Source organism: Lissotriton vulgaris, chromosome 9, assembly GCF_964263255.1.
Source record: "Lissotriton vulgaris chromosome 9, aLisVul1.2, whole genome shotgun sequence".
In the NCBI taxonomy this organism is placed as follows: Eukaryota; Metazoa; Chordata; class Amphibia; order Caudata; family Salamandridae; genus Lissotriton; species Lissotriton vulgaris.
The window spans coordinates 414,806,409-414,818,487 of record NC_141697.1 but is presented as its reverse complement, the minus strand read 5'-3'; the positions used below and the strand labels follow the sequence as shown (position 1 = coordinate 414,818,487).

Here is a 12,079-nt window from a genome sequence, read left to right as displayed (position 1 = left end):
GGCCATGCTCTATTTTGATCTGTGGGAGATTACGGGTTTCTACAGTTTCCCCCTGCAGAGGTACCAGTATAGTTTTATCCCAATTGACCAGAAGCCATTGCGTAGATTGTTGCCAGATTCTTCCCAGTACACCATGAATATCTAATGTACTGTAGCATATCATCTGCATACATGGTAACATTAACTTCTATGCTTCCCACCCTGGAATCCTTCTACCAGACCACCATTCCTGACCCACACAAAATAGAGCTCCATAAGAGGAGTATAATAGGGCATTGATGGTGGGCGCCCCTTTCAATGGGGAATCAATTAGACAGTTGCCCATTGACTGTGTGTGTAGATCTGTGTGTAGAGACATAACCATACAATGAACCTAAGGTCACAGTTCATTTTATGCATGAACAGCCAGGTGAACACCAAGCCAACTGAGTAAAATGCTTTCTCAGTGTCAACGTCTATTAGGGCGCAAGGCCCTTCAAAGGCCTTAAACCTAGCTAGGACAATCTGTACCCTCCTATACTGTGCTACAAGCCCTTTCAGGCATAAAGCCATTACGGTGCCTATGGATCAATATATGGATCACCCTGGAGAGTTGTGCCGCTACTATTACGTTTGCCGGCAGTTTGGCCTCAACATTAAAGAGATGGGCCATATGAGGTTCATAATTCGGGGGGGATATCTAGGATAACCGAGATAGTTGCACTTCAAAGGTTTTATGGAAGCTGCCCCAACTGTAGAGCCTCAGTATACATATCCAGAAGGGGCTGCATAAGGAGGGAGGCTTATTCAAACAAAAATAAAATACACTGACAGATAGTTGGGGCTAGGCCTTTTCCCCATTTGGCAGTGCATCAAATTCAACTTGATCAGAAGTCAACAAACATAGGGGTAAAACATGTGTGAGTAGGGGACCATCTATTTTCTGTCATGGGGGTGAGTGTTAAAACAAATTATATTGGACATTGTGTGCTGCCCCCCACCAAAGAAAATATGTCAATTGGTCTTTAAGGTTAATTTTCTTATGTTCTATGAAAGTCCTTCTGGCAATATTATACCAGAGAGAAAATTCCTGACCGGTGTAATTACCAGGAATAAGAGGTTTTCGGAACACAAGTCTAGCCTTGATTTTTTGTCAAACAGGCGGCAGGTCAAACAATGAAGGCATTAAGGCTGTAGGGAAAAGTTAAAAAATCTAAAGAAGAGTTTGCAAGAGATACAAGGATTGCAAGAGGTGTAAAATGGTGTTGAAGTAGTCACTATAGAACCTGTACCAACTGTGAGGGATCCTGCTTCTAGAGTGGAATCATAAAAATATGGACGTTAACACCAAAGCAGTGCCCTATATGACATCAGGAGCAGGGACTGCCAGCAAACAACTGTAATGAACATTTGAGAGATAATTGCCCTCCACACATATCGAGCGAAAAGCATTCTCTGCTATGGAGTATTAAGTTGGGTTTCGGTCCATTACATCATAACATTCCATGTTATACAATGTACTAATGTTGTTTTGAGTACATCTGACCAATCAGTGTAAAACCTTTGTCATGTCATCATCTGTACAAGTAGCAGTACATAATAATGAAGGCTCCCTGTTTTCACTGATTTTTACAGGTAAATACAGACAGAACACCATTTATTTTCCGGTCTGTATTTCTTTTTAAATGTAGATAAAAAACGGAAATTGATTTGTTTCTGAGTAGGTCTAAATGCTGTGATTCATGACTGCCAGGACAATTGCTGTGCGGATTAACAGGCAAGGGGATTAAAAAAAATTAAGTAATTTTAGTAAGGGGACCTAAACAGCAATGTATTTGCATAACGTTGACACTAAAATGTGCATGTTTTCTTATAAGTGCATCTTTTATCATATGAATGTGCATATATCATTTAAACCCGTCAGGTGTTCAGACAGAAGTGTACATTAACTGGTTAAACTAATGTAGAAATATACATATTTCAGCTTAATTTTTTCACAAAACCTAAAATAAACATGGATAAATGCAGTTAAAATAGGCAAAACATAAACATGGATAAATACAGACGGAAACGACAAGAATATAAATAGCATAAAACCGGGAGCCTTAATAATAATTCATTTCAAACGTCAAGGTGGAAATTCATAAAACATTTTGGAAAGCTGTTAATCTGTCATGGAAGGAGGGAGAAAAAACTAAACTAAAAACTAAACGAGTTAAGGTCGAGGATTGATAAAAAGTTGAAGAGGTGGGAGGGATACATAGTTAATTGAACCAGTGGTGGAGTCCTTGAAAAACACAGCCCTTTGAATAAATAAGCATTACCCATTCTCACAAAAACAAATTACATAAATCATGTTTATGAGTTTAACATCGAAAAATCGTTTAATTTGTATTCATTATAGTATTTCTTTTAAGTGCTTTTCTCTCAATCAACAGAATAGGAGCAAAATCCCTGGAACAAACGCCTCCAATCAAACAGTCAAACCCTAGAAACATTCATTATTCTTCTACAGGATGAGTGAGGTCACTGTAAATGCAATAAAACTTTGATAAAACCAAGGTCGACTCAATCATTTTGTATGCACATAAATACATCCTAACCTGCATTTACATCAAAGTGCAATTCACTCATTTTGACAAAAAGATAGTTAATTGACTTTTGTAACTACTTACCTGTGTTACATGTTTTAGCCAGACTAATTTAGTTTTCATATTTTGGTACTGCATATTTCATGTCTCAGAAACATTTGAAATTTTGCATTTTAAATCTAAAGTATCAAAATGTGTCGTAGTTCAATCCAAAGCTGAATGAATAATAGACGGAGAAAACGATTTGGAAAGTGTGTTCAACACTTGGTAGGAAAGAAAGATTTAGTTCCACAGTTTAAGTCGTGCAGCAGGTTCCCATTTTCGATTGTTTTTACATTTTAGTCTAATGATTTGTAAGTCATAAACTAGTTATTTTACCACAGCAAAGTATCAATTAACAAAAGTAAAGTGAATAAAGGAGGACTGTACTGTACACCGGAAAGTCAGCATGTAAATTAGGAGGCAAGAACAAACCCAAAATAGTAGCTATTAAAAAAAAATGTAAAGCATGAAAGGTTTAATGAAGGCTTATTTAAAAAAAATAATAATACTGGAGAAAAACTACTTATCTGTAACGGTAATACTCTTCATTTCCCAATCTCTCTACAGATTACCAACACCTGAAGTCTTTCAGTAGCAAGAACCGCAGGGAGTTTACATGTCCATGCAGTCTAAAAAAAAAAGTTGAGTAATGAATGCTCGATCAGCTACAAAGTTGTCAACCAGAAAAACAAAGAAATAATGGCACACATGTTCTCGTTTCAATTCCTTCAATTAAAAAAAAAAAGCTACACTATAAGAAAAACAAACCATGCACAAGGTGCCCGTTTATTCTGTCAAAGTTGAGGCTGGAACACTAACGGAAACACAATCGGCCTAAACCAAAAAGGAGACGGTCAGGAATTCAACTAACTGAAAAGACAACAGATGTTCTCCTTCGGATGAAGCGAGTTTACAGTTCCGAAAGTAATGCTCAACTAAACGCTTTTCTACATCAAACAGAATACTGCCTAGCCAAAGACTTAATAAATGCGATCTGTATAATAGACTAAAGCTACATAGGATTTGTATGAAAACGTAAATAGGCCGAAGACGGAAATCTATATCTGAGTAAATAATAGTACGTTTTTCAGGACAAAGTCAAATCTGGAATGACAAACCTTTTATAGGAGGCGGGAAGGTTGGATTTTTTTTTACAAGGATTAATGATATTTTTACTGAAATAAAAAGCCAGGCCGACTGACAGAATCCATTTAGAGACTAAGTTTAAAACAGTTAAAAGTCATTTTCTGAATAGGGAGTTACAGTATGTATGTATATACACACACACTTACATACACTATACAAGCAGGTCATGCTGAACCTGGAATTAATTGATCCCTTGCCGTAACTGCAGTTAATATCAAGAGAGAAGACAGTCGCCACACAAGTAAAGAGATAAAATTGTTATCCATGCATTTGAGAGGTGGTTTGCGAGCAGCCAGATCCTTAGTAAGACCCTTACAATTGCACTTGACCGGAGATTGTCAAATAATCTCCTCTGCACAAACTGTCCACCTAATAAACAGTCATGAGGAAATAGCAGCCATTCATGTACAAAGAGCATAGGCAAATATCTTCCTGAATAGTACATTTAACTAGAGTCATTATCTTATAGTAATTATCAGGGCCGACTTTAGCAGTGGTGGCGCCTGGTGCGACAATCTTTCTTGGAGCATTGCGCTCCAGGACTTCCTTTTCCAAGTAATTCCCTCACTACCCCCCTCTAACACAGCACCTTGTCTCTCAGTAGCCCCTCTCTCGGTTGCATTTTATTTGTTTTAGAACACTGCTCATACCAGTGTAGGGTGTTCGAGCACTTTACATCAAACACAATGAATCATACTTGTGTAAATCAGCCTATTGGAAATGTTACATAATAAAAGGAATATTACAAGGTTTAAGAAACACAAATTCAGGATTAAAAATGTACCACAGTGGTTGGGGCTGGCTTTACTATAGAACGATTTTCTACCTAAACTAATCCTTATTAGCAACATTAGACGAATGAAACAACGTTCTAACCTATACCATGCAGTTTGCACGCAGTCTTTCACCAGAGTTCATAGATAACTGTACTATGATAGCATTAGAACTTATGAACTGCAAATAAAAGGACCTGTGTCAAAAGCAGTAACCAAATAAGCTATCCACAAACAGATTTGTACATGCTCTTTGCAGCAGGCATATTAAAACTGTGAAACTTTAGGAGTTCCACTAGAGAGCTCACATATCTTTCCAGCATGAAAATTAATCACCAGTTATCTTGACAGAGCCGATCTTTTATTGCTGATTAAAAACTACTAGACACACAAAGGAGATTTGAAACCCATAAGTTCTTTCTACACACAGCGGCAGGTGCAGCTGCACTGGTCGCACCACCCTAAAGCTGGTCGTGGCAAATGTATTCTTAAAGGAAAGAACTACTAAACAGCAACAAGTCTTTCAATTCCACCGACAAACATTTTTACAAACACAACTGTTATCCATATTCTATATGCAGCAACACCTCCAGTAGCCACACAGGTATCATTTAAATCAGAGGAAATTGTGAATGCACCCGACATTTCGTGTATAATAAAAGTAAAGTAGCAGCATGGACACCCCTCCTATAAGAGCTTTATAGTCCACAATCCTGGGCTACCGGTGTCCACAGACAGTAGAAGAGGAATGCCATCTTTCTGCGAAGACTTGATAAAAAGCAAGGGGCAATGCTAGCTGCAAAGATAAGTCAGTCATTCCTGTGCTGCAGAGAGGGATTTATTCAGACAGTTTTATTACGGCAACAGCGGCTCGTGAGGGTTATAGCTTTTCACGGAACACAAAATAAAGTTACAACTGATGTTTAAGTCAATGTCCGTAAAAAACTCGGACAGAGAAGCAAGAAGGCACTGTGGAAGATTAAGAAGGAAATTACAGAACATTAATCCAGTTAACCGCATCGCTGCTGCGGTGATTTTTGCGCTGTGCAGCTTTTTTCGCAAAACCGCGTTACATGACTAGCTCAGCTCGTCATCAGCACACGCCACCCGTAGCTGATGACGAGCTGAGCTCGTCATCAGCATCGAAGGGGTTAAAAACAGATGGGGAACTGCATTTGGGTAAATCTACCTGAACTATCTGAGGTGCAGATACTTGGAGAGGAACGCAAGCCTGTGCACTGAACTGCTTAAGAACAGAATTGTGAACTAAACTTGCTATAATAGTAGTAATGATGCAGGGGGTAGGTTAGACAACTAAGTGGAAGAAATGAGGGCATGAAAGGTAAGAAGGAGAGGACTAGCTAAAACAATTGATTGAAGTACCGAGACAGTGAGGAAGGTGGTACCGTAGCAATGAATTACCTAGGAGCCAAAAGAAAGCCTCTGAAAGAGGATATATTTCCGCTTATTCTTGAAGGCAGCCACAGAGGTGGCAAATTCAAATCACTTGGGGAGAGAATTTCGGTTGGTATTTCCTTTTGAAAACGGGTTATAATATACTAGAAGCAGTGATCTGTGCCGCATAAGCATCTGCACATGCCAGATATTCTGCCCTCGCTGCCAGCTATCGAAGGCTAGTGGTGTGAGACGAGTGTGGGAGATGAAGGACATCTTGAATAAGGCTCTGGCACTTATTGGTAGATATAGAAGAGTAAATAACAGGAATGATATGATCAAACCTGTTGGTTCAACAGATACAGCAGGATGTAGCACAGTCTTCAACTAGTCATGGGGTGAACGGCTACAGTCGATCCTTGACATCACAAGGGATTGAACAAGTCTTTAGGTCACGCTCTAGGATAAGCTGAAGAATTCTCCAGAACAGGCACAATGGAAAATAAGCACTGTTAGGGATAGGTAGCCCAGCAACTTGAAATCCATAACATTTGAGTAGATGCACCTTTGTTGCAGGGAAGGGTCTATAAGACCACTGATAAGATTTAAAATAGGCGACTAGAACATGGAATACAAGGAAACAAAAGGGGTGAGCCATTATTCTACTGTATCTTGTACATTTGAAGCAATGAACCCGTATGGCTTTCAATGGATAGATTCCGAATTTCATCACAATTCAATGATTTTGAGTTGCCTGGAAGGAGATGTACAATACTCTATAGCACTTACATACAAACATTCTCTGCATAGAAGGGCAGCCATTACATAGATCAGATTCATGGACAAGATCCATCTAAAGTGCAGTACCTTGTGGCTCTTTCTTATTAGCAAAGGTAAAAACGTTCCTTTACTTTTGCCAAAGATTACCTTTGAGGTCACGTAATTTAAATGCATGATCTTGAACCTGGTAAATAGAAGTAGATGACATTTTTTAAACCTTCGTTGCTATGACAAAATTAGAAAGCTAGATGTTCAGTCATTGATTAGCTATTTTTCTTTTAATAAAAAAACAACAGTAGTGTCAAACAATGTTGCCTTCTTTAGCAACGAACACTTTGTAAAAGAAACTACAAAATATATTGCGGGTTTCAATGAGCTGACAAAATATCAGTTTTAGGTCCTCTCTAGTAAGCCAACAAAATCGAACAGAAGGGCATGAAAAATATGCTAACTACGGGGGTCGAGGGGTTGGAGCCCTACCCAAGAGATGCTTACAAAGACATACGAGTCAAAATACTTCAAAGATCTTTTTGAGCTCAATAACAATTTACGGTCCCACCACACAGCTTTCAAAATAAATATATAAATAAATAAAAATAAACCAGCCTTGGAGATTGCACAGCTATAAAATGAAGGTTTTACACCTTAGCTTCACCGCAATAGAAAGGAACTGGTGAGTAGCTGATAAAGCAGGAATATTTGATAAATGTGCAGACACTGGTATTCTGGTTCCTAGACACAACTGCAGAATTCAGATGATGGTAATCTGTGAGCTGAATAGCACTTAATAAGGCTTCAGAATATTGTTTCCCGACATTATTTCAGGTTGAAAACCACAATAAAATTCAACCTCAGGGCTCCATTCTAAAAACATTCAATACCAACACCTTCAAGTTTGGTTTTCCAGAACTGGATTTCATGAATTGCTAATGCAGCGAGGAAGTCCTAGTTTACTTGCCAGTAGCCTCTGTTTGGCTGGTACTTGATTTGCATATTTGCAGGAGGTTCATTAGAAATGTAATATTCCAATTGAAAATGAAAAGTTTAGCTGTAAGTGGATACAAGTAAAAAAAAATTTAAAACAAAAGTTTGTGTTTGAAAGTAAACAAGAGGGTTTCACTTCTGCGAAGGCTAAATTAATTTCCACTCCAAAAATATTATTATTTCCTAGACCAATATGTGCTTTTATTCGTTCTGTAATGTGACCTCTGCTACTTTTAGTAGTTATTTGCAAGCACTCTACGCGCTACTTTTCCTAAACTTTAATTTATTCAAAATATTCAAGGAAATTACACAACAGTCCAAAGCAAGAGAATTCAGCCAAAAACATGAAAAGTAAAACAGTGATTTTATAAGTTAAGTTCTAATCTCTAATATTTTTCAGAAAAGTTTGACGTAAGAACCTACTGGGGACCTTATTTTTCTTACCCACTGCACTCGCATGTGGCACGCTGCATTAAAAGTTGTGTTCCAATACGGATTTGTGCAGGAGGTTCGGATGGGTACACCTCATTCCCCAAGTATCGCATGATAAGGTATTCAACAGATCAAAATGAGCATGCAGCTTCTTGGTGCCAAGCATGGCACAGCACGTTTATGCACAAAGGCGGCCTTGGAACACCTGAAACCCTGTCAGGCAGGAAACCTACAATGGCAGTGAGGAGCTAGCACAAATAAAATATATAAACGGCTTTACTAGGTGGACTTGCATAACTCTTGCAATAGTTCTAAACGTGAATTTTTACCACGACTTATGGTGAAGGTTCTCAACATTAGCGAAAGCCTATCAAATCGTAGGTACTTCCTTTGTAAGTTCCATCATTTGTGGAAATGCAGTGAGCTTCAAAAGCATGTTTTTGCCAAATGCTCCAGGCATAGCCATACCAACTTCTTACTAGTGCAATGATGGTATAATAAAAAAAAAACATGAGTGAAATAATTTTGCCAGCATCAAGTAGTTTATGCAGTGGCATATTTTTCAGAATTGCTTGCTTCATAATTACTAAACACTTAGTCACATCAATAAAAATGTTAACAGTTTAAGGAAAAACAATTCATGGTTATATTAAAACAAGTGAAGGATTCCTTCATCCATGTGCAGTTTTTGAAGGTGTTTCATGCAGAATGCTTGAAGTGGATTTGAGGACATTATTTACATTGTTATAAAAATATGTTTTAATGCAACTACAAAACTATCAGTAACTTCAAAAGGTTAGTTATCAACAGATTAATGGGTAGTAAAAAAAAACGCTTGGCACAGGGGTAAAGTGCCCCCACCTCAAGATTTGTGGGGTTAAGCTCAGTTCAGCTCGGACTGAAAGTAATTGGTCATCCAACAGCTGTTCAGTGGCTTTGCCAAATAAATTGTTGGTCTCAAATCGATGGCTAATTATCAACATTGCCATCTCAGTTGGCACTCACTGCGACTTTAAGGCAAAGCCAAGAGACTAGGTATTACATTTGCCTTATTCTATTTTCAACTAAAGGTGGGGAGGCTCAGCGATAGGCACATATAGAAGAGTCTGGAAACCTGCAGAACCACTGCACGGCGTACACAGACTGGGCAGAGACAGAGGACCTATTTTCGGCACTCAACAGTACCGTTGGCAAAGTAGCAATTCTATTGTTGGTATTAAAATCAAATCTGGCTTCCAAAGAGTGAAACTAATTATTACGGAGCAGTAAAAATAATGCATTTGATCAACAAAACACCCGTACCCTGCTCACACGTTTGTAACGTGTCGCCAGGTCGAATTTCTGGAGATTTGACTTCTAATATTTAACGCGAACAAGTGGGAAATGTTAAGTACGAATGTTGAAAAACTAAAGGCTGGAGATAAGTCAGACCTTCCTTTCAAGAATGTAATAGGTTAGTAATCTGTTCACAAGTAAAGTAAATAAAAGGCTTCTAAATATGTGAATTCTCAGCATTATTGCCCATGCAAAAGGATACTCCAAGAATTTAGAAAAACGGTAAGGCAAATAAAATGGAGTTCCGGCTGACCCCAGCCTGCTCCTGTTCTGCTCCAGTGTTAGAAGAAAGCACGGTTTATATATCATCGATCTAATACATATAAGAGAGTGCACATCCTGACACCACTTCCCTGGATTTCCTCTATCTTTTGGGCTGTCGGTAACTGCAATAATTCTGATAGGCCAAATTTTTTAAATGCATGCTCCTGAAGACACAGTAAATTTGCTTAACACGCCCAGAGGAACATAACGCAAGCATGAGGGAACAAACAGTAATGCAAAGTTGCTCATATTCTGGTAAGCTAATTTTAGTGAGTGCAATTACTGTTTCTCGTTATGTCCAGAAAGTATTTATGCACCTCGAAAAACCCTAAACACAGATTTCAACGATTTCATTTTTTTAAAACGCATTAAAGATACTTTTAATTTATTTAGCAGCACACAGTATCTATTGCAATACTTCAAAAAGAAGCATTGTGATAGATTAAACTCCGTTTTTTCCTAATTTCAGCTTCGATACAACCCCAATTGATACTTTAGACATACAGTGCTTATGATATATTAATTCTCTCTTTGGTTGGCACTCTACGTAAAATATAAAATATAATATGTTAGCATACTGTACACCAAGGAAAAATTTCAAATGATTCCAAAAGTATAGGTCATGCAGTATCCAAAGTTATGGCTCCAAGAAAAATATATATATTTTTACATTAAGCATAACGAAATGTCACTATAATCCGCATTCAGTATTTGTTTTTTTTTTCCTGAAAACTAGCTATTCAAGTTTCATTTCTTGATGCAGCATTAAGGATTAAAACTTACCACTTTACCAGGCCTTGCCCATGTGCAAATAAATCCCTCCTGACAAGCAGTGACTATACAGTCTTCAAGAAAAATTAACACAGTCAGCCTTTCATGTGCTATCTTTTTACAGATAAGAGGCTCTAACAAAGGAACATCTTCCATTCTGGGACACAGAGGAGTTCCCAAAGTTTTAGCTGGGTCCGTTTTGGTTTTAGTAACTAGATTCAGTTTGTCACTGCTCTTGCTCGATATATGTCCCATGCTATGGTTTCTCTTGTGGTCTTTTTCGTGATGTCGCTCTTTCCGATCATGTAGTGAAAGGGTTGCAAATTTGCTGACACCAGTAGCAATGGGACACTCCATCACACTGCTTTTGCTACTAGCACTAGAAACTGCAGAATGTGGAAGGCTATTTGAACGAGGAAGAGGTGGTGGAACGGAGTTTCCTGAAGTCACAATGTTGTTTCCATTACTTCCAGAGTTATTTCCTAGGTTTCCTGCTGGGGGGCTCGTGGCATTCATGACGTTTGTATGTGTTCTTGTTCTGGAGAGAGGCTGGTGAGGGAAAAGAATATCTTCTGTAAGGTCCCATAAACAGAGTTGTGTGTCCTGGCCTACGGAGCCAAACCTATATGTTACACTTACTGGACGACTGTCTGTAGAGTTTCTTTTCGATAATCTAGATTGCGTACTATTTGCTCGATCTCTGCCAAGATTAATGAGGTCTTGGAAATCCTCATCACTGCCGCTGAATTCCATAGGGTCACTCTCTTCTACGCTAGTGGTATATGGGTCAAATGCCACAACACTTACCCAAGATTTATGTCCATGACCTCTAGCTATCACCCTACAGTCTACAAAACACCAAACTGTTACCAAGTCATCCTCTCCACCAGTCACAATGTATTTCCCATCTGGGCTCCAACATACACATAGTAGTCCTCCGAAGTAGCTTTTCATTGTCCCATGCAGCTCCACTGTATCAAAATTGAACACACGAAGAAACCCATCCTGACTTACACATGCTAAGAACTTGCCATCGGGAGAAAAAGCAAATTCATTCAGGGCTCCCTCTCCTACTGTCCATTTCAGCAGAGGATTTCGTGTAGATTTGCTCTTGCAAGTATGTACTGCAAAGCTATCTCCTTGTTTTAGTAGTTGGTAGTGTGGGGCTGTGGTACCACAGGTGTGTTCCACATTGTACAAGTACATGTTACCACTGGAATGAGCTACAAGGAAAAGGCTTTCCGAACCGGGCACCCATTTCACGCAGGTCACTCTGGATTTGTCTATTAATCTCTGTGAAAAACAAAGAAAACAAAAGAACAGGAATTAGAAACCTTTTATAAACTTGAGTTTTGCTTAGGTTATGGAATAAAAAACATTATGTAGGCATCGTGTTATGTGCCATGTCCTGGCACAATTTAGAAATATTATTAGACCTTCTCGCTTCTTCCTGAAATTCATGTTATTTTTCTTCACGTACTGGAATTGATTATTATTACAGGGTAATTCGGTATCAAAGAAGTTAGGCGAAGGGGTAGAACCGTCAATATGACTAAAGCTAAAGTTTTCTGTTACCATGAAACACGA

The 12,079-nt window shown here is 38.5% G+C and overlaps 1 protein-coding gene across 2 annotated transcripts in view; it reads right to left on the bottom strand.

Annotated features, from left to right (window-relative positions):
* Positions 1-12,079, bottom strand: part of WDR20 (WD repeat domain 20) — a 263,372-nt gene that overhangs the window by 50,939 nt on the left and 200,354 nt on the right. The window contains exon 3 of one of the 2 annotated variants that reach the window (XM_086937827.1): positions 10,505-11,785. In XM_086937827.1, coding sequence (XP_086793953.1) covers positions 10,505-11,785 — 1,281 coding nt within the window. Of the gene's footprint in view, positions 1-10,074; positions 11,786-12,079 lie in introns of those variants that run through there. The other variant, XM_086937828.1, reaches the window with a different exon arrangement.